Here is a 21,686-nt window from a genome sequence, read left to right as displayed (position 1 = left end):
GAAACGACACACGGGCAAGCACATAGATAGTAAGTAATAGTGTGAAAGGAAATGCACAACTTATAGAGGCAAGGATATAACCTATCGATAGATAGTTTCACAATACAAGAGAATTGCAGAGTGAGCTCAATTATCTGTTTTTTTATGCGGGCCATAAGTCAAGCAGCAGGCTACGGCTCATGGCCTTCACCACCGAGCGGACATGACATTTTTTGACAATTCGTACATATATATATCAATCATCGCATCAAAATGTAACGGTCTTATTATTTACTACCATTTCAACACACATTTCATATGCACTCATATATACATATGTATATGTGAGTCTCAGAACTATATTACGTCGTTTGCTTCAAGCGACCATGATGGACTGAAAACACCTACCGAGACATTATTAATAGATACCCTCCGACTCAGCTCGTATTTAATGAGCGGCAAGTTACTGGGTTTCCTGTCCGAGACGGATCTTTTTTCATGTAAATTGCAATTTCGTTTTCGCGTCGCGTCAGTCACGTGACAATATATAACGGATGTATATAGAAACGGAAATATCTTATTTTTAAGAAGATGGGCATGAAAATTATAATCCGGGTAAATTGGGTAGACTATATTTTCATTTTTGTGTAATCATCAAAGGCAAATATCAATACAAGTATATTTTAATATTTAAATATACTTGTATACTTCACAAACAATGTTGGTCCAAGCTCTCATCTGTTATAAAATAAATTTATAATAACATTAAAAAAAAATACATTAGTCCAATTCATATCTTCTCTTTTTAATAGCTTGGTTCCTCCCCACTTCTCCGCCAAAATATACTAAATAAATCAGGCATCGATTACTATTACTCATATATTTATTAATTTCTGCTAATGTTATTTGGAACTGGCCCAAGTTTACATAAATATAACAATCTACTCAATGGTAATAATGACGATATAATTAACGAGAACACTTTGAATAATATAATAAATTTAAACGAATACATACAGCAGTCCATTTTACAATTGAATTATGACAGTGCAGAATTTCTATCAGAGTTATTATTTGCAGAATGTAAAAAATTAAATGACAGAACTATCTATAAAATTGAAGCAATTTATCTTTATTCTTTATCACTTTATTTGAATGAAAATATACATACTGCATTTGATATTTCTAAAAACTATAAACATTTAAATATTGGTATTGCATATGTTTATGCTTTGTGTTCGAATAAATTAAATAATAAAAATATCAATGATTCAATTAGAATATTGTTAGATTTTAAAGAAAAAATAAATTCAAATAACTCAACAACAACAACTTTACCAGCATCCAATTTGATACATTTCCCAAATACTGCAACAATAGATTGTCTATTAGGAAAATTATTTAAAAAAAATGATAATCTAAAAGAAAGTGCAGTTTATTTTACAGAAGCGTTAAATAAGAACCCGTATTTATGGGAAGCTTATGTAGAATTATCAAATTCAAGGGCAACCCTTGATTTACAAAAATTATACTCAGTTTTAATTAAACATTCTCAAGCAAATCAACAACAACAACAGTATAATTCATCAAATATATTGCATCATACGCATCATCCAAATAGAAATAGATTTAATTCAGTGGTGAAACCATATTCAACACCATTCAAATCTAATAGGAATAACAACTATATAATAAATTCTTCATTAAAGATAAATGATCATCCAAAACAAAGTTTGTTGGGTTCAAATAAAAAAACTATAACATCAGGATCAATACTAAATAAAACTAATGTAATGGCATCCACAACTTCCAGTAATAGCAATAACAACAACAGCAACAATAATACTACGTCTGAAAGGCAAAGTAGTCATTTTAAGGTTTTAAATAAAAATAAATTCTTCTCAAGTTCTCCAAGTAAAAAAGTCCTCAATGATACTTCAACATTAAAGACACCCAAGGGCAAGACAACAAGTACTCAACATAGCAACATTTCAAACTCAAATTCAAAAAATAATGCTGGCATTTTAAATAAAGATCAAGCCAGCACTACAAACTCATTTGCATCATCAGATTCACCAAACTCATCTCTTTTATTGTCTTCAACCAAAAATAATAGAAGTGGTCAAAATTCCCAACAACAACAACCTTTATCAATAAGCTTGGTCGAAATTATGTATTCTTTCGCAAAAATAATGAAAACGTCATCATTATATGATTCCTATAAAGCCATCCGGTTACTAAACAATGATATACCACAGCATATTAGGGAAAATATGCCTTGGTGCCAAGCTCAACTAGGTAAATTACATTACGAGTTGGTCAATTACGAGGTCTCCTTACAATATTTTCTGAATCTAAAGACTCTGCAACCATCAAGAGTAAAGGACTTAGAAATATATTCAACTTTGCTATGGCATTTAAATGATAAGTCAAAACTAAGTATACTATCAAGTGAGTTAATTACTAGTAACCCAAGGATACCGGAGACTTGGTGTTGTTTAGGTAATTTCTTATCTTTACAAAAAAACCATCATGAAGCAATTAAAGCCTTTGAGAAGGCTACACAGGTAGATCCTAAATTTGCATATGCATACACACTACAAGGTCATGAATATACTTCGAGCGATTCATTCGATGTTGCCAAACGTTGCTATAGAAAAGCTATTGCATGTGATCCAGGTCATTATAATGCATATTATGGTCTTGGTATGGTTTCGATGAAGCTAGGCCAATACGAAGAAGCTCTCTTATTCTTTGAAAAAGCTCGTTCAATTAACCCTATTAATGTTGTGTTAGTATGCTGCGGTGGTGTAGCACTAGAAAAGTTAAGCTACCAAGAGAAAGCGCTCCAATATTATGAACTGGCTTGTGAACTACAACCATCCTCTTCTCTTGCAACATTCAAGAGAGCCCATTTATTGTATTCCATGGGAAGATACACTTTAGCATTGAAATTTTTTGAAGAATTGAAACATGTTGCTCCGGATGAAGCAACAGTTCATTTCTTATTAGGACAAATATATTCGATATTAGGAAGAAAAAAGGATGCAATTAAGGAATATACTATTGCATTAAACTTGGACCCAAAAGGAAGACAATTAATAATGGAAGCCTTGGAGAAATGTCACACATTGGATTAAGGAACACCTCATGATCATAAATATACTCAGACAGCATATCTTCTTTATAACATCAGAACCAGTTATTTAAATTATCTATTGAGTTTAGTATAATATTAATATAATGCATAATATTTTTACATTTTCTATACAAACTTATATATATCTATTCTTTGTGGCTATTATATTTCTTGAATATAAAAATATAATATCAATTCAGAATATTCACTAATCAGAATAATGACTACTTGCTGCTACACTTATATCGTCATGGTCTTCAGAAATGACAATATCGCTTGTATTTGGTTCTGATTGTCCTGGCAGTGACCCAAATGCACTGTATCTTTTATTTAAGGTTGTTGGTTTGTCACTGATAACATTGAAAGATGATGAAGGTGAATCAAATGTATTTGTTCCATTTTTGATCTTGAAACTGAAAAATCCATAGTGTATCTATTACGACGAATCTTCTCTTTATTCTTTGGTTTTCCTGATAATTCTTGTTCCCATAACATTTGGTCTTCATCTTCTTCATTTAATAAAGTTCCTTGTTGCCTTTGTATATTTTCTTGACGGGCTTGAGATAACATTTCTTTTGCTTTAGCTAAAGAAATAGTAGATGAAGAGTATGAACTGACGACGGATGTTTCCGTATTGATATCAATGGTCGATTTTATTAGAGCAGACATCCATGATCTCATTTCATCCTTAGTATCAACAGCAAAGTAATGAACACGAGGTTGAGTAAAGGTTAAACCTTTTTTTGCACCAGGTTGAGGAGGAAGTAACTTAAAACAATATCTCCCCTTACCAGTACTAGCGGCGTATAATGATACAATCTTATCATCATCTTTTGCTGGAACAACTCTATGGCCCGTTATATCGATCAAACCCTTTTCACGAGTATCTGTAGTGCTAGAAAAGTAAGAAAGTCTAGTACCATGCAATGTAAAAAATCTTGTTTTCCATACTCCCATTGTACCACTACCCTTTTTCTTCATCCAACCAGAACAATCTGCATCTTTAATCGCATCATTAGCTTTGATTGTTCTTATACCCTCTACAAAGGCAGTGGTATTTCTCTTGGAATTAGGTTTACCTGCCATTTTATGCATGGCTTTACCTTTTGCCATTTCGCTAATTGATCTCTTTTTTTCGTCTTCCTCAATCAAAGTCCTTGCACTATCATCAAAAGTGGGTGATCTATTGTCAAAAGTGCTATTAACTCTTCTTTTACTATCTTGAATTGGTGATTGCATAGTAATATCACTACTTACTGCTATACTTGGACTTGCAAATAAATCTTTTGGAGTAGCACGTATATTTTCATCTGCATTTTCAGATGTAAAAGGACTTTTTACGTATGAACTAGTTCTGCTGTGAGTCGACTTTCCACTCGTCTTTGGGTTAGATGACTTCAGAGGGGAACTTGGCCTATCTTCATTTTTACCAGAAAAGAATGATAGAAGAGAAGAATTGCGTCTGTGAGATCTAACGTCAATATTTGATTGTGATGCATTTTTCGAATGACTATTACTAATATTACTTGGTTGGCGTTGGTGTTCATTGTTTTTTGTAGAGGCATTGTCTGATCCTTTTCTGGATTCATTATATGGTGATGAAATTGACGACACACGATGATATAAATCAACAAAAGAACCTCCAGAAATGCTTTTTCTATGATTTGAATATATATTCGATTTTCTGGATGCAGAAGAAGTATTATTAGTCAATTGATTATTGCTGTTTGGAATTGTGCCAGAAGATTGTGGGAATTTAAATTTATTAGATTTTGAAGATGGTTTTGGTGTGGCGACCACTGAGGAAGATTTTTCTATTGACGTACTTCTATAATGGGTAGAAGGTGAGTTTAACATTGGACTTAAACTCATTCTTTTAGAAGCAGATGCAGATAATGGCTGTACGGGACTTGGATAGGTAGGTGGCTTTGGCGCTTTTCTAGGAGAAGTAAACATATTTTCATCCATAATGACATTATTGGTCTCGACTTTATTTGTATCTGGAGTTAATATCAATGAAGGTGTATTAGATTTCGTGGATTTTCTATTTTGATGATCTGTCTTCAAAGAAAGATTTGTTGGATTTGTATTTTCATTTAAGGTTTGAGAATGAGGAGCTAAATATTTAGAATCACGTAGCGGAGACAAATTTTCGTTATTAATCATATTTGCTATATTCTTTTGATTTGATACAGTTTCTTGTTCATTTAAATGAGCAGCTGGCATTAAGGTACTAGACCTGTTGTTTACATTTATGCTGCTGTCATTATGGAATTCATTTGAGTTTGGTGTATTTTGAACTATTTTTTTCAATGCCTCTATTTCTTTAAAAACTTCAAATCTGGTTCCAAACGAATCAATGTCTATTTCTTTTAAGTGAGATAATTCTAGTTCCAAGAGAATTTTACCTGATATTTTTTGTATTTTAAATTTCGATGAAACCTCAGGATCAAATCCAGATAATGTAAAATGATCGGTAACATCTTCTGGGGTCCAATTCAAAACATTTTTAGGATTTAACTCAGGTCTTTCTGGTATTCTATCAACATTTCCTGAAGTATTAACTTTATTATTAACATCACTTAGCTTATTCACTATTATTGTGTTATTAGAAGCCGACCTAGATTGATTGTTATCTAAATCGTGACTATAATCTCCAATATTCCTATCTTGTAAATCGGGAGTCCAAGACTTTTCAATAGTTAATTCCTCCATATTAGTTGAGATATCAGATATTTTTCTCGTCACATTTGGAGCAGGTCCAGAATTTCCAGATTGCAATTCCTCTAATGCCTTATCAATATCACTCATCGTTTTTTTTAAAGATAATGATCTATCTTTCATTTTATTTGAGCCATTTATTAACGTTGCAGTTTCAGCCTTTTGTGGAGTTGGTAGTTCGGAAGTTGAATTTACAGGTAGATTAGTCATAATCGTGGAAATACGTCTTGCAGACTTTTCCTGTGTTAACTGAACCCTATCTGGAACAAATGTTTGAGTAAAGACTACCGGATATAGACCTTCCTCTTGTGTTCGTAAATTTTTACCATAGTACCAGCCATCATTATATTCACTATCATCCGTAATGACCTGTATTTTATCACCCAATTGCATATTCAATTCATCTTCCATTCTTTTTTCATACTGATTAATTGCAATGTATAACGGGAACGTTTTTGAAGAACCATTCACAATTGATGTTGGTGATTCTAGGTTGCTATCAACATCGTAATAGTGAGCTAAATTTGGTATACTGTTAGAATTCATTATACCTAAATTTCAGTCTGCGTTTATAACCACACAGATACTATCGTTCTCCTAGATAATTAATATATATTCAATATATAATTAATAGTAACAAAACAGTGCTCAAAGCTAAATTGAAAAATTAGATTATATCTCGATCACCTTTCTCTAATAACTTTCAAAATATGATTGATCTCCCTCAAAATATTATGATGTCTACTAATATAGATACAGTTGATTTCATTATCATTATAACACTTATCCATTACCTGTCTACCTTTGAAATTTTAAAATTGACGCTTGATTATTTCATTGCCGGAAAATTTCATATATGGATAATTTAGCAGATAATTGTTCTTTTTGACTAATATGGTAATTTCACCACTAAATTAGTTTACCTAAATAAAATAATTTAGGCGGAGAGCCGTCAACTGCAGTATTTCCGGTTCTTAAAGTGCATATTGTTCTTTCGAGATAATCGATATTTAACAGGCCAGGTTAAGGGAGAGGGAGAAAAGGAAAAGAACATCAACATATCATTTGCAATTCACTGTGGAGCTGTGAGACAAGCCTTTATCAACGTTTGAGTTGCCGTCATTAAGCCGTTATTAAAGTGACCTACACCAACGAAGTTGTCTGCCGGGTTATCGTTTGAGAATTAGACTTGAGAGAAGTTTCTGTAAAAAGTTACATATATTCATGAACGTAGCGGTTCTTAATGGATAGCTAATTAAATACCTTCACACTTAGGATCCCTGACATATCTTATTAGTATTATTTCTTAGTAATTTTAAACACAGCATAATAAGCGCTCTTGATCTCAGTGTTTAAATCCTTGCCGCTCACAGCATATCGTGATAATATTGTTAGCAAAAGAAGTTGCCAATAGTCGATCTTTCTAGTATTTTTATATTATATACGAATTCTCAAATTCTTAATTGTATTTAAATTATTAACATTAAAACAAGCACCTTTATCAAGTGACTTACGTAGTATATTAAAAATAATTATAGTGACTATGTCTTACCATGCACGGTAAATATTACGGCGCACTCAAAGGGCGGCACTTGCAAAAACTGCAATATTCGATAGTTTCTAATGCATAAAAAGATATAAAAGTTATATCAATACTGCAAGGGACAGTTAGTGATTATTTATCCAATAAAGTCTACCATACTGATAATAAACGAAATTATAGTTCACTTATACGCCATTTGACTATTCACGTTAAATAAACATACATACACATAGTTAATCGGAAAAGACTAAACTTTTTTTAATATGAAGTTAAGAGGAAGTAGTAAACAGAATAGACCTAGATTTTTGTTGAGTATACTGTTCAAGGATCTCATTAACGTTTCATCAGAGTCAGGGAGTTGTTTCATTAAGTGGGCGTTGAAAGATGGAACTGGTACATCCATCCATGCTCTATCGTCGGATCACAAGGGAAACCATTTGCAACTATATGGGATAAACCAGAATACAGGGCTGACACCAATCCAACAGATAAACAATCACCGTGTTGTGTGGGGTTATGATTTAGAGGTACCTTTACACATCAAGTTATACGTTGACAACAACGGTGTATTAATAGGGAAACTACTTATTTTAGAAGTGTATTTAGATAAAAATACGAATAAGACAGACCACACTTTAAAGCAAACAACATCAGCTCCTAATGAAAAGAAAAACAAACTGGAGAAGGTATTGGAACCCACCGCTACCGAGTTAAAGAAAACAGTCACAGCAGCCCATGCAGGTGTAACGAATGGACCTAATATTAGCCAAATCAATAAATCCAAATACGAACTTCTCGGCACAGTTAAAATAGATATCACAGACTACATCAGGCCAGATGAACAATTTTCTTCGAACAGATATCTTCTGCAGAACTCTAAAGTGAATACAATTTTACAGTTATCTATGAAATTAAAACTAATCAGAGGTAAATATACTGATTTTACAATAAAGAAACCATCGAATAAACCGGGAGCCAAGTCGATTGCACAGAGTGGCATTGGCGATATTTTCCAACAAGAAGATAGCACAATCTACTCTTCCTTAGGAGGTTCAACCAAAGTGAATGGGTCCAGTGAATCGGACAACCTGTACGCTGCTTCAACCGCCGGATCCAAAGTCCATACTAGTGTATCCAGTGTCAGACCTAGCTATCTTGTTGAAGACGCATACATGAAATCTCTCAACCTGTCCTGGGACAGACGACCCGGTGAGTTCAATGTACAAGAATGCATAGAAGATATCATCAATGGAGGAGATGGATGGGCAAGAAATGAAAAAGGAGTGAAATTAATAGACTTAAAAACGTATGGCGACAGAGAAGAATTTCAATAATTTTCCCAAAACCAAATCCACAAACTTACATAGACACATCTTATATATTCACAATAAAACGTAACTATTACCGGATATATACATATTATATGAAACCATATCTTTGCAACTACTTTAATGTATCTGGCTGTATGTTAAAGTGGGCTTCTAAGAGTAAGTAATTAACATTCCTTAAATTAGAAGTGACTGCAACACCCATACACAACCAACATTATTACATCACACCCATACACCACCAATTTTACGCAACACAAACTTTTAGTTTCGAAAAAAAGACATTTTCCGTTTATCTGACCAATTTTTATGAAACCGCACACGCAAACAAACACACATACTCACAGACACACAGACGCATCTCCACATAGTTCAAGCGATGAGCCACTTAGAATCTCATATACGCAGTCCATATCAAATACTCAAGATGTAATAGTTAAACCTGTAAGTAGCTATGTACTAGGTGTTAAGATTGATGAAATATTCAAACAGTTTAATAGTGAAAAATTGATATTACTGTCTTCACTAAATTTTCAATTTCTTGAATATGCAAACTATCTCTACATTGTATAATATTCTATGATGTGCTATTATATTTTAAGAGTCGTAGTTTAATATATATATATATATACAGATATTTAGAATTTTTAATATTGGGTTTTCTATTATGCTTTCATACTATAGAACGGTAACAATTCCAAAGTAACTACTGCAAAAATGTCTGGTAACGGTGCTCAAGGTACTAAATTCAGAATTTCTGTATGTTAAAATTTTCAATCATATTACAAGAAGGATTTATGTTAGGCAAGGTGTTAATTTAAAATGAGAAGAACTTAAATCAGTTATAATGGTGTCCATTATGTTTATTGTTTTTTGAATAGTATTTGAACGTCAATAAAGTCAACAACAGCAACAACCAGCAAGGAAGATATTGTGTAATCAGTCATGCAATGAAAGATTAGGTTCTTGGATACGATGATATTTACAATGAAAATACTAAACAGCAGTCAAGGTGACACTGTTCTTTCTGCTAGTCCAGGAGGTTCACTACCAATGTTACTATGTTTCAGAATAAGATGATCGTGGCCATCGACATACAACTTTATTTTCTTTCTATCTTGGCCTCTAACCATGCCTAACCTAGACTTTTTTATTCTGTGGAATCTTTTTTACTAACAAATTGTCATTTATTTATTTTTTCGTCCTTTATGGAGTAAAATAAAACGTAGACTTTTTAAAACAGTTAGGTTTACCAACTGGTGCCATCATGAACTGTGCTGATAACAGTGGTGCTAGAAACTTATACATCATGGCCGTCAAAGGTTCTGGTTCTAGATTAAACAGATTACCAGCTGCCTCTTTAGGTGATATGGTTATGGCTACTGTTAAGAAAGGTAAGCCAGAATTAAGAAAGAAGGTCATGCCAGCTATTGTCGTCAGACAATCCAAGGCTTGGAGAAGAAAGGATGGTGTCTACTTATACTTCGAAGACAATGCCGGTGTCATTGCTAACCCAAAGGGTGAAATGAAAGGTTCTGCCATCACCGGTCCAGTCGGTAAGGAATGTGCTGATTTATGGCCAAGAGTTGCCTCCAACTCTGGTGTCGTTGTTTAAACAGCATATGCTAAAATCAAATATTGTAGATATTTAGTTCACTTATAAGTTAAATATCATATATATTTTTTTACATATATATACATAGCCATTAAAAGAAGTAAAAATTTAATAATAACACAATTGTGTTGAGTCTCCTTGAAAGAAAGCAGAGTTGCGAATAACATTGCATGCTCATCACAGATGCTATAACAGTTTGTTTGACCATTGACTATAAACATATGTCCACTGATAGTATTACGATAGGTTGGTCAGCAAATACCTTAACAAATTGTCATCGCTGACGACGCCAAAAATATATATATATTTGAACAGATCACATGATCAGAATAAATATCTACCAACTCGTTACCCGGGCTCAACAGCGGCCAATTCTGTTCTTTGCCCCCGGCCGCTGCGGGTGTTTCTGTGAAACCTCGTATACCACCTACCGGATTAGGAAAGTCCATAACAAGAACAAGCGCCGAGAAGAAATGTATGTGCATCACGTCGTACGAGTATTTCCTTAACTATGGTGAACAGCTCGCTCATACAAAAACTGAATATTGGTTTACGAAATGGTTAGGAACGAAGACCGTGAAATTACAATACATAATAATACAATAACATGATAATACAATAGAATACAATATAATATACGGTATATTATTGCTAGAAGGATGATCTGTTATTAAGTTTCTTATAATAGTTTGTACACTCATACTCCTACACACACATATATATATTCAGTCAATTTTTTTAGTAATTGTTGTTAGCTCTGTTAATTATAGTTGTGGTGATCTATTTTTTGACAATCGCACAAGACTTACAGAGAAATTTTAACAACACATATAAAGCAATTAATAATGTCTGCGGTAACTATCCAGCCTGATGTTTTGGAATTCAAATCACCATTCACTGTGCAATCCACAGAATACGCTTCCATCACGAACAATTCTAATGAAACAATTGCTTTCAAAGTGAAGACTACTGCTCCAAAGTTTTATTGTGTTAGACCAAATGCTGCCGTCGTGGCTCCAGGCGAAACCGTTCAAGTTCAAATTATTTTATTAGGTTTATCAGAAGAACCTGCAGCTGACTTCAAATGCCGTGATAAATTCTTAGTTATAACACTACCAGCTCCATACGATTTAGATGGTAAACCTGTCGCTGATGTTTGGCCATCGTTAGAAGCTGAATTCAAGCAACAAGCTGTCTCCAAGAAGATGAAAGTTAAATATGTAATTTCTTCAGAACAACCAACCCAACAGCAAGAACAAGAACAACAACAACAAGTACAAGAAGACGAAGTAAATCAAGAACAAATAGTGAGCGAACCAAAGGAAATAGTGGCAGAAAAGAAAGAACCAGTGCAAACTAAACCAATTGAAAAAGAAATAATAAGAGAGGCTAAAGCTGAAGAATCTCCAATGGTTAAGGTTGAAACTTCTGAAAAGAAAGCAACTGCTTTTTCTGAAAGTGAAGATTTATTAAATACCAACACATTAATCATAATTGCTTTGATCGCTTTGCTATTGGGGTGGTTTTATTATTAAGAATTATAAGGAATGTGTTTCCATTCTCTGAAATAAATGTAATATAATGTTCTTACCAAAATTGCAATAAATAATGATTGTAGTACAAAACCTATCTTCATATTAAATCAGGCGAAATATTCATTTAATCGTAATTAAATAATAAGACAATATCAACAAATAAAACATAAAAAATGAAAAAAAAAATATCAATTCGGTTTACAATAGAATGAAATCAATAATACACATGCACTTTTGATATTATCATAATTCAATCCAACCACATTATACATGTTGCGATGATATATTTGAATTAGATTATCCATATTGTTTGCGCTTTATTCATTTCTTTCTATTTTATAATCACAATAGAGACCTCAACATTTAAGTAATTCTATAGCCAGTGTACAACTCTTATATACTGTCTATATACTATTATTTTCATAACAATATACTATAAATGTCATTGATTTACATTATAAACTTAAACATATCACAAGTATCATTTTGTTTGACGTCAAAGTCGACAACAATAATTAACCTTACAGGATTCATTATTGGCTGCCATCTATAAGAGTCTTTGTTACATAGTATCACGTTTAATATAAAATATAATTTTATTAGTATTTTATTTATGAAAGATAGAAAATTATACAGACCGTAAAACGATTAATTATTTTTAATCTAAGCTTCCAAAGCTAATCTACCCTTTGGGTTGGTGATCTTAACACCTAAAGCCTTAGCTCTAGATAAGATGGTGACTCTATTCTTGGAAGAAACGTTGTGAGCAATTTCAGCAGCGTAGGACTTGGTGTGCATGGTTAATAATTCTAAATCTTTAACGTTAGCAATTAATAAAGTCTTGTGACCAGATGGGGTTAAGAATTTGGTCTTGTTGTTAGAACCGTAACCGATCTTTGGTTCAGAGATGTTACCCTCTGAATCTTCTTCTAACAACAGAGTCAATACCTTTTGCTTTCTCCAGCTTTCACCGACTCTGTGATATCTGTCAGAGTGGTGACGCTTGAACTTCTTAGTATGTTTCTTAACAATCTTTGGGTGTGGTAGAGAAGAAGCCATCTGTAAAAAAATGTTTGGTTATACTAATCTTTTCAATTTTAAAAAATACAAAATTGACGAATTGATACAGATTAATATAATATAAATTAATGTTAGTAAAATGATTCTCTCTTATACTTAAATTGAAATTTGTGTTTAATAAGTTGAATATAAGTATATCTCAAAAGCTAAAAATTTTCAAAATATCTAAACGGAATGGAAAATAAAAGTTCTTCAAATCGTATAAAAAATGTTTTATGACAGCTTTAATATGATTCAAATCGTTACAGTAATAAGTTTATATATCTCATTAATAACAATTCTTAATCATCAAATATTCATAATCAAACGAACTAGGGTTCTTTATTTGTAACGTCATAAAGCATCCATTTGTAATTCACATCTTGATCAAAGATCATCATCATTTAATTCAATATTATCGATGTAGCTCTAAGCTACCATAATGTTCCATTGATCTCCACTTCAAAATCATATATGATATTTTTCATGTATTCAGCAAAATTCTTATATCTATTATTAAAACTCCAATTCAACTGTTTGCATATAATGTACTATTCACATACCTTTATTTTCGTTGGTGATTCTGTGTTGCTAACCAATGTAGTTCAACTATAGTGAATAATTTAATATAGCTATATATATAGTAATTGTTTTATAATATCGATAATATTTCATAAATGGAATTGCAAGATGAGAAGAACGACTGGTACTAATGCTGTTTCCATACTAAAAGCTGTGCGCTAAGATTATTCAACAGAATAGAAGAGTACAATAGTAATAAAATACTTTCAGCAAGTGAAAAGAAAACGTTTCAATGCTGTTGCCCACTAAATTGAAAGATTTGGGTTAAACAATTGCGATGAACAATGTGCTATGAAATGGCCATTAAGCAGAATAAATTCAGGTGATACACTAACTGTAGGCTCGTGAATACTGACACGTAGACAAAGATGTTCCAGTCCGTGGGCAGAACCATGTTAATTTGGAAGGAACTCATTCAGTAATGATGAAATGTCTGCCTATAAAATTAGAGCATAAAGAGCGCTATCCTGTACCACCACATATGTTATCCGTCAAAGAAATCTCATCTTTTGTTCGGTTTTTCCTTTTATCTTCTACAGGGCTGCGCTGTTCAAGAAAATTTCAAACAATTAAAAAAATAAAAAAAAAGTAAGGAAAAATGAAAAATAAAAACTGTTAACTTTATTTCTGGAATGTACGGATGTTAGGGTTTTTAGTTTCAGTCATTCAAAATTGGCTCACATTGATTAGATAAGGAAGCATATATGAAGTTATTATTCTCATTTTTATATCATAACAACGTCTAAATATTCATGGATTGAAGTGGTTTAGGTTTTTTATTTATTAACTTACGTTTAATTCGTGTTATTAATAGTTATGTAAACTATTTGCTTATATGAATTTTTATTTATATACTTATTGTGATATAGTACAGTCACGCCTCTGCGAACATATATTGAAGAATTATCTTTTTAATTTAATATTTTAGAGTATTTCCTTATTCTTCAAGTAACTTGTATGTGTATCTAATGCAAACGTTGTTAGAACAAGATCAACAAACCCTATACACAAACTGTTTTGTAAATGTCATTTAATTTCTTAGATAATCTCTCAAATAGTTACCTAATTTTTGAGCTCCTTGCCCAACAGCATCCTTTAACATTTGTAAATCGTCATCTGTGCTTAAATTAAAATCAACAAAACCGTTATTAGTGTTGGAATTGTTATTGTAGCTGTGACCATTGTTGTAAGAAGGGTTAGCACCAAATTCATCCTCTTCACCTTCTTGCTCTTCGCCGAAATAAGATGATGATGAAATGGAGGTAGCATTATCAAAACTTCTTAATTTTTGTTTAGCTTCTTGTGCAGCAGTGTCATCATAAGACCCACGTCCAAACATTTGATCAGATGAAATGGCTTTTTGGCCACCGTATTTTGTAGCAACTGCACCAGTGTATTTTGGACCAGATGCCGCTCTAAGAGTTTCTTTCTGTTGTTCAGCTAATTCATTAGCATCGTTCATTGTCATACCAAATCCTAACTTGGCTAATTTTGGTTGGATTTCAGCAACACCTGGAGCTGGGGTAGAGTAAGAATCGCTCGAATCACCATTCAAAAAGTCGTAGAAATCATCTTTTTCTTCCCCAAACGAGTTCTCAGGCTTGATAACAACAGGCTTATAAGTAGCATTATTTAATGAAGAAGTGCTCGATGCTGCACGTCTATTAGCAAAACTATTAGCTTGCGTTTCTTCCTTTTCAGCTTCAGCATCTTTTTCGAATTGATCAAATAAATCATCGGCCTTCGATTTGTCAATTTTACTAGTAGTAATTCTAGTTGGCTTTCTATTGGATGACAAGATTGAATGCTTAGCAGCACCAGAGCCAGCACGAGAACCACCAGCTGAGGCAGTAGTGATTCTTCTTCTGTTTGCATTGCCTGCTAACATAGACGATCTTGGAGTTGGGGATGCACTAGAACCTACTGCGCCAGTGCTAGTTGGAGTCAGAATTTTTGTAGAGGATGATTCAGGATCTGTTGGCTTTTGAAAAGTTGCAAAAAAATCATCAGTACTATTCTTATTTAATGAATCAGCAGAAGCGTTAGCACTTGATAGATTATCAAAATCAGCTTCTTGTCCATCTGTTAAGACCAATTCAGATGGATACAATTCCATATCCTTCTTGACCGCTTTCTCTAAATGCTCCTTATATTTTTTGGCAATAGAACTCGTATATTTTACTCTAGCATCCACGTTAGAAGTGTTTAAATATTGCTTACCATTATTCTTTAAAAAGTATTCGCGGGCTTTTAAATTACCACCGTGTTTAAATCTTCTTAAATTATTAATTGTCCATTTATCTAAAGTAGAGGATTTAACAAAAGTAATATGGACCCCTAAGTTTCTATGAACAGCTGAACATTGAATACATAACATGACACCAAATGGAACAGAAGTCCAAGTTGGATTCTTATTACCACAATCAAAACACACCCTATTCTCTAATTTAGTAGATAATTTCTGGAAGACTTGAGTGGTCAATTCCTTTGAAGCGAAAACTTCACCGTTATCACTACTCATCCTGGAAATATGACTATTATTTGGAGGATCCTTTAAATTCTATAGATTTGAAATAACAAACACCAAAACACGTAGCAGAACTGCAGGGATCTAATCCAACAGTGACAGAATCTAGAGAATAATGCTTAATTAACTAAAACTAATAATTTATATTACAAATAATTTATTCATTTATATATTATATACATTGTTTGTATATACATTGTTAGTAGTGTATTAATATTACTGTGTTCCTATTATCTCTTGATGCTGTTACACGTATATCAAATTTGAATTCTAAATTTGAGAATAAACAATATCGAGCGAAAAAGGACGTTTACCCGGAATTTGTCATGAGACAAGTTCGAACCAACAATCGATCGGATCACTTCAACGATGGAAAAAGAAATGAGGTTACCTTGGCAACAATTCGAATAATCGATTAGAGGGCAAAGGATCTCACGAGAAGTATTTCTATACATGCACTAGCCTATCTTGCCATGACGGGAAACCAAGCAGAGTATATTGGGTTCCATTGTTGTATACATGATACACCGTTTGGGGAAAGGGAAAGGGACAGATTGCTGAAAGTTGAATGATTCGTTTCAGAACATGTCTACCCAATTTAGATACTTGAACCATTTAGGTTCTACCAGGATACATTCAGCATTAGCGAATGGTACGCCGCTTACCACTGCTGTATCTGTGTCCACTAGGCTCAACGTTCCATTGATTATACATTTTCTTCCTTTCACTTCCGATACTTTTGCTTTCAACATTATGGTTGAGTTTGCGGGTAGTTCAGTATTGAAATGTACGGACAGTCTTGCAGTGACACCTCTCTTACTTGGTAAACACGAGAATCCACAATAGCATAGAGATTCGTCTAAGATCAATGATAAGATCCCATAGTGAACCTTATCATTGTCTCCGGATAGATCGGCCCCTATATGGTAGAACCCGACTATTTCTCTTTCTGCTTCATTATGGAACACTAACGGATCAATTTCAAGTTTCCTTCTGCCAAACAATAAGCCTTGTCCAACATGATTCGAATGGTGCGCACTTGGTATTTTCTGACTTTGCACAAACTGTTTTGTAAAATGCGAGCTTGCTCCAGTTAACTCCTGATATTCGTGCAGCCTCGAGATCTTCTCCAACACATCATTGTTCTGTCCCTCTTTAACACTCCGCAAATGGGGAAGCAACGTCTCATCATGCAGTGGGAGTTGAGTCCTTGGCCAAACATCCATCGAAGTAGCAACACCCAAACCGAACCCTAGAGCCGGCAACAGAACACCTCTATTGATAATTTTAAACATAACCGTATCTCAGCACCGCTACGACACACGTATTCCAGTGGTGAACCACACATCTTATATACGAACCCACAATGACCAGTGTAACAGTGATATATATATATATATATATATGTCGCTGTGAGCACTTCCGTCCAGATCTCTTGGTGCTTGGTTCAGTGGGCTTACCCGCCCTCCACCGCATCTTATCTCCCGCAACACCAACGACGGCCGGCTGGCCGGCCGTCGTTGTCTGTGATCTCTCGATCTTTTTTAAGGATTACACATATTTCTATAATCCTATTTTCGGTTTTCTTAATAGTGAGTGTGCCATTTAATTATACCGCTAATAATCTACACACATACTATTTAACAATAATCACTTCTACATGATCATATCTTATAACTCGCCTAGGTATCTCAAATATCGTGGATTTGAGTAGAATAGTTATATCGACGTATATACATATACACACACACACACACAATCTTAGGTCACTACGTCTCATCTCCGCAATGTTAAGAGCTACCACTATTGCTTCCATGAGCAGGCTGCTTGCGTCCAGGAATATGCTGCGATCAACACAAATAATTAGTCTGGCGAGCAGGAAATCTTTGAAATACTACTCTACTGACAAACCACCAAGCGGCAACGATTCAAAAACTACTGCTAACGAAGGTGCCGCCACCCAGGGTGGATCCTCTAAAAAACCTATCACAAATCAATCTACTGGTAACAAGGATACTTCTGCCAGTAACGAGAAAGTCGCAAATGATCCGGTGAAAAAAAATAGTGTTAAAACTTTTGCTTCTGCAGCCGCCGCTGCTATTTCATCCACTGTGGAAGGAATTAAATCTTCAACAAAAAAATCTGAAGCTAAGAATTCACAAGGCCCGGTATCCCATGCTCTATTGGCTAAACAGGAACAAGAGGCAAACAACGCCGTCACTAATCCTGATTCACAGGCAGTTTTCTACAAACTGTTGTTGCAGTCAAACTACCCGCAATACGTCGTGTCTAGATTCGAAACTCCAGGGATAGCGTCAAACCATGAATGTATGGAGCTATATATGGAGGCTTTACAAAGGATAGGTAGGCATGCCGAGGCGGATGCGGTCAGACAGTCACTTTTGACTGCCAGTTCAGCAGGTGCTGTCAATCCATCTCTAGCGTCTTCCGCGTCGTTGGGAAATAACTCCACTAACAATAACTACCACACTAACTTCCCTACCATGTACAACCCAATGTTTGGTTCAAATAAGGCTCCTATCCATGTCGTAGTCACAGAGTCCACGTTCACTGTTATTTCCAGATGGGTAAGATGGTTACTGGTATTCGGTATTTTAACATACGGTGTTTCAGAGGGTTTCAGATACATCACAGAAAATACTTCCCTGTTGAAGAATAACGATGTTGCTGATAAGTCTGTCGATGTTGCAAAGACAAACGTCACTTTCGATGATGTAAGAGGTTGCGATGAAGCTCGTGCCGAATTGGAAGAAATTGTGGATTTCCTTAAGGACCCTGCTAAATACGAGTCCCTAGGTGGTAAACTACCAAGTGGTGTTTTATTAACGGGTCCTCCAGGTACGGGTAAAACTTTACTAGCGAGGGCTACTGCTGGTGAAGCCGGCGTCGATTTTTTCTTTATGTCAGGTTCTGAATTTGATGAGGTTTACGTAGGGGTAGGTGCTAAGAGAATCCGTGATTTGTTTTCACAAGCTAGAGCCAAAGCCCCTGCCATCATATTTATTGATGAATTAGATGCAATTGGAGGTAAACGTAATCCAAAAGATCAAGCATATGCAAAGCAAACATTAAACCAACTGTTGGTAGAATTGGATGGGTTTTCACAAACTTCAGGAATCATCATTATCGGTGCTACTAATTTCCCAGAATCCTTAGATAAAGCCTTGACAAGACCAGGCAGATTTGATAAAGTTGTCAACGTCGATTTACCAGATGTCCGTGGCCGTGCAGATATTCTTGCACATCATTTGAAAAAAATCACTCTTGCTCCTAATGTTGACGCAACTGTCATTGCTCGTGGTACTCCCGGTCTTTCAGGTGCTGAACTTGCTAATCTAGTCAACCAAGCCGCTGTATATGCTTGTCAACAGAATGCTATTTCTGTCGATATGTCACATTTAGAATGGGCTAAAGATAAAATCTTATTAGGTGCAGAAAGAAAAACTATGGTTTTAACTGAAGCATCAAGAAGAGCTACCGCATATCATGAAGCTGGTCATGCCATCATGGCTATGTACACTCCTTCTGCCACACCTTTATACAAAGCTACCATTCTTCCAAGAGGTAGAGCCTTAGGTATTACATTCCAACTACCTGAAATGGATAAGGTTGATATCACTAAGAAAGAATGTTTATCACGTTTAGATGTTTGCATGGGTGGTAAAATTGCCGAAGAACTAATTTATGGTAAAGAAAATACAACCAGTGGTTGCGGTTCTGATTTACAAAGCGCTACACAAACGGCGAGAGCCATGGTCACCCAATATGGTATGTCAGAAGATGTAGGCCCTGTTAACCTAGCAGATAAATGGGAAACTTGGTCAGGCAAAATTCGTGACATTGCCGATAATGAGGTTGTCGAAATGTTAAAGTTGTCTGAGGATAGAACAAGGAAGTTACTAAATAGTAAAAAAGTTGAATTAGAGAGACTGGCCAAGGGTCTAATCGAATATGAAACGTTAGATGCAAAAGAGATCGAAAAAGTCTGCAACGGTGAACCAATCAATAAACTAAGAACAGCAACTAATACCATTATCGAAGGTCCCGATAGTGATGTAAGAAAAGAACGTGGAGAAACTGACAAGAAACCACTAACGGCATTGATTAAAGCATAATATAGTCTTGTCTTTTTAAGTGGAATTCGTATGCAAAATCATCTTGATTATAATAAAAATATTGAAATTCCTTTTGTAAATAGGTTCTATTTTATTAAAAATGATAAATATTTTTATGATATGTATAATTATTTTCCAAATTTAATAAGGGTAGCTGGTAACATTTTAATATATCTTAAACAGACTTGAAATTATGTGTATTTTCATAATAAATTTATTGAGTAAAACATATAACCTAAGTGAATTATTTTATTTAAAGATTATATATAGGAAATTGGTAGAATATTAGTAAAAACCTAATACACTTGGAGAAAAGAATATTTAAACTTGCAAGGCTGATAGTTAATTAATAATAATAACCTTTTTATTACAATTAGAATGTGGCAACGAAAATTCAGTTTCAGATTTTAAACTAGCTTGCAAATCCTTGTTTAATTCACCTTGGTCCCTAATGGTAGATGATATAGTTTCATGATTAGCCTTTAAGTAAGCTAGGAAAGAAGATTCAAATTCAGCAACTCCGGATAAACATATGTTGTCTAAGTAACCGTTGACACCGGCATAAATTAATGGAAATTATTTTTCAGTAGATAATCCGAGCGTACTGACTTTGCTTCAACAATTAGGTTAATGTTTCACCTCTAACTAAAGTTTGCTTAGTAGATGCATCTAAATAGGAACCGAATTGAGGGAAAGCAGCGACGTCTCTGTCTTGGGCTAAGAATAATTTCAATGAACGGGCAACTTGCTTCAAAGCTCTAAGTTGAGCAGCAGAACCGACACGAGAAACGGATAAACCGACATTAATAGCTCGTCTGACATCTTTATAGAATAATTCAGCTTCCAAGAAAATTTGATCATCAGTAATGGAAAGGATGTTGGTTGGAATATAAACAGATACACAACTACTGTGGGTTTCAATAAATGGTAAAGCGGTCATTAAACCACCACGTTCGTTTTCAGATATCTTAGCGGCTCTTTCTAATAATCTGAAATGTAAGTAGAAAACATCACCTGGATAAGCTTCTCTACCCGGAGGGCATCTTAATAATAAGGGTAATTAACGGTATACGACAGCTTGCTTGGATAAATATCATAGACAATTAAAGAGTTCTTACCATTATCTGTGAACTATTCACCGGTGGAAGCAGCAGTGAAGGGAGCAAAATATTGAAATGGAGCGGCTTTGGAAGCAGTAACTGCGACAATGAAAGAATATTCAGAAGCATCGTGTTGATCCCAAGTTTGAACTAATTGAACAACAGTGGACCTCATCTGACCAATTGCTACGTAAACACAGTACAATTTCTTTGATTCATCCTTAGCCGTCACTCTATCTCTTTTGGTTTAAAAGTGTTTCTAAAGCAACGACAGCTTTACAGTTTTCTGTCACCAATAATTAATTCTCTTTGACCTCTGCCAATTGCGACTAAATAATCGACAGCTTTCAAAACAGTTCGGACAGATTCGTGAACAGATCTGCTTGATAAGATACCTGGAGCCTTAACTTGAGCTCTCAAGT

General features: G+C 34.4%; 9 protein-coding genes across 9 annotated transcripts; 5 read left to right on the top strand and 4 right to left on the bottom strand.

Annotated features, from left to right (window-relative positions):
• Nucleotides 1-878: 878 nt before the first annotated feature.
• CDC27 (anaphase promoting complex subunit CDC27) lies at nt 879-3,119 on the top strand (the record flags this gene model as incomplete). Its single annotated transcript, XM_003685555.1, has 1 exon — nt 879-3,119. One exon carries the CDS (start codon nt 879-881, stop codon nt 3,117-3,119), a length of 2,241 nt encoding a protein of 746 aa, XP_003685603.1.
• Nucleotides 3,120-3,448: 329 nt separating this feature from the next.
• On the bottom strand, nt 3,449-6,385 carry TPHA0E00730 (uncharacterized protein; the record flags this gene model as incomplete). The annotated part of the gene is made up of 1 exon (XM_003685554.1): nt 3,449-6,385. One exon carries the CDS (start codon nt 6,383-6,385, stop codon nt 3,449-3,451), a length of 2,937 nt encoding a protein of 978 aa, XP_003685602.1.
• Nucleotides 6,386-7,645: 1,260 nt separating this feature from the next.
• TPHA0E00720 (N-terminal C2 domain-containing protein) lies at nt 7,646-8,716 on the top strand (the record flags this gene model as incomplete). The annotated part of the gene is made up of 1 exon (XM_003685553.1): nt 7,646-8,716. The coding sequence occupies one exon, from the start codon at nt 7,646-7,648 to the stop codon at nt 8,714-8,716; it is 1,071 nt and encodes a 356-aa protein (XP_003685601.1).
• A 711-nt stretch (nt 8,717-9,427) lies between these two features.
• On the top strand, nt 9,428-10,325 carry RPL23A (60S ribosomal protein uL14; the record flags this gene model as incomplete). The annotated part of the gene is made up of 2 exons (XM_003685552.1): nt 9,428-9,469; nt 9,954-10,325. 2 exons carry the CDS (start codon nt 9,428-9,430, stop codon nt 10,323-10,325), a joined length of 414 nt encoding a protein of 137 aa, XP_003685600.1.
• Nucleotides 10,326-11,170: 845 nt separating this feature from the next.
• Nucleotides 11,171-11,860, top strand: TPHA0E00700 (uncharacterized protein; the record flags this gene model as incomplete). Its single annotated transcript, XM_003685551.1, has 1 exon — nt 11,171-11,860. The coding sequence occupies one exon, from the start codon at nt 11,171-11,173 to the stop codon at nt 11,858-11,860; it is 690 nt and encodes a 229-aa protein (XP_003685599.1).
• A 663-nt stretch (nt 11,861-12,523) lies between these two features.
• RPL32 (60S ribosomal protein eL32) lies at nt 12,524-12,919 on the bottom strand (the record flags this gene model as incomplete). The annotated part of the gene is made up of 1 exon (XM_003685550.1): nt 12,524-12,919. The coding sequence occupies one exon, from the start codon at nt 12,917-12,919 to the stop codon at nt 12,524-12,526; it is 396 nt and encodes a 131-aa protein (XP_003685598.1).
• A 1,612-nt stretch (nt 12,920-14,531) lies between these two features.
• GLO3 (ADP-ribosylation factor GTPase-activating protein) lies at nt 14,532-16,022 on the bottom strand (the record flags this gene model as incomplete). Its single annotated transcript, XM_003685549.1, has 1 exon — nt 14,532-16,022. The coding sequence occupies one exon, from the start codon at nt 16,020-16,022 to the stop codon at nt 14,532-14,534; it is 1,491 nt and encodes a 496-aa protein (XP_003685597.1).
• Nucleotides 16,023-16,606: 584 nt separating this feature from the next.
• On the bottom strand, nt 16,607-17,323 carry MRX3 (Mrx3p; the record flags this gene model as incomplete). The annotated part of the gene is made up of 1 exon (XM_003685548.1): nt 16,607-17,323. One exon carries the CDS (start codon nt 17,321-17,323, stop codon nt 16,607-16,609), a length of 717 nt encoding a protein of 238 aa, XP_003685596.1.
• A 492-nt stretch (nt 17,324-17,815) lies between these two features.
• Nucleotides 17,816-20,164, top strand: YME1 (i-AAA protease YME1; the record flags this gene model as incomplete). The annotated part of the gene is made up of 1 exon (XM_003685547.1): nt 17,816-20,164. The coding sequence occupies one exon, from the start codon at nt 17,816-17,818 to the stop codon at nt 20,162-20,164; it is 2,349 nt and encodes a 782-aa protein (XP_003685595.1).
• Nucleotides 20,165-21,686: the final 1,522 nt, after the last annotated feature.

This window comes from Tetrapisispora phaffii, chromosome 5 (genome assembly GCF_000236905.1).
Source record: "Tetrapisispora phaffii CBS 4417 chromosome 5, complete genome".
NCBI classification, from domain to species: domain Eukaryota; kingdom Fungi; phylum Ascomycota; class Saccharomycetes; order Saccharomycetales; family Saccharomycetaceae; genus Tetrapisispora; species Tetrapisispora phaffii.
Note: the sequence above shows the minus strand (reverse complement) of the source record. Positions and strands in the feature narration are given on the sequence as shown.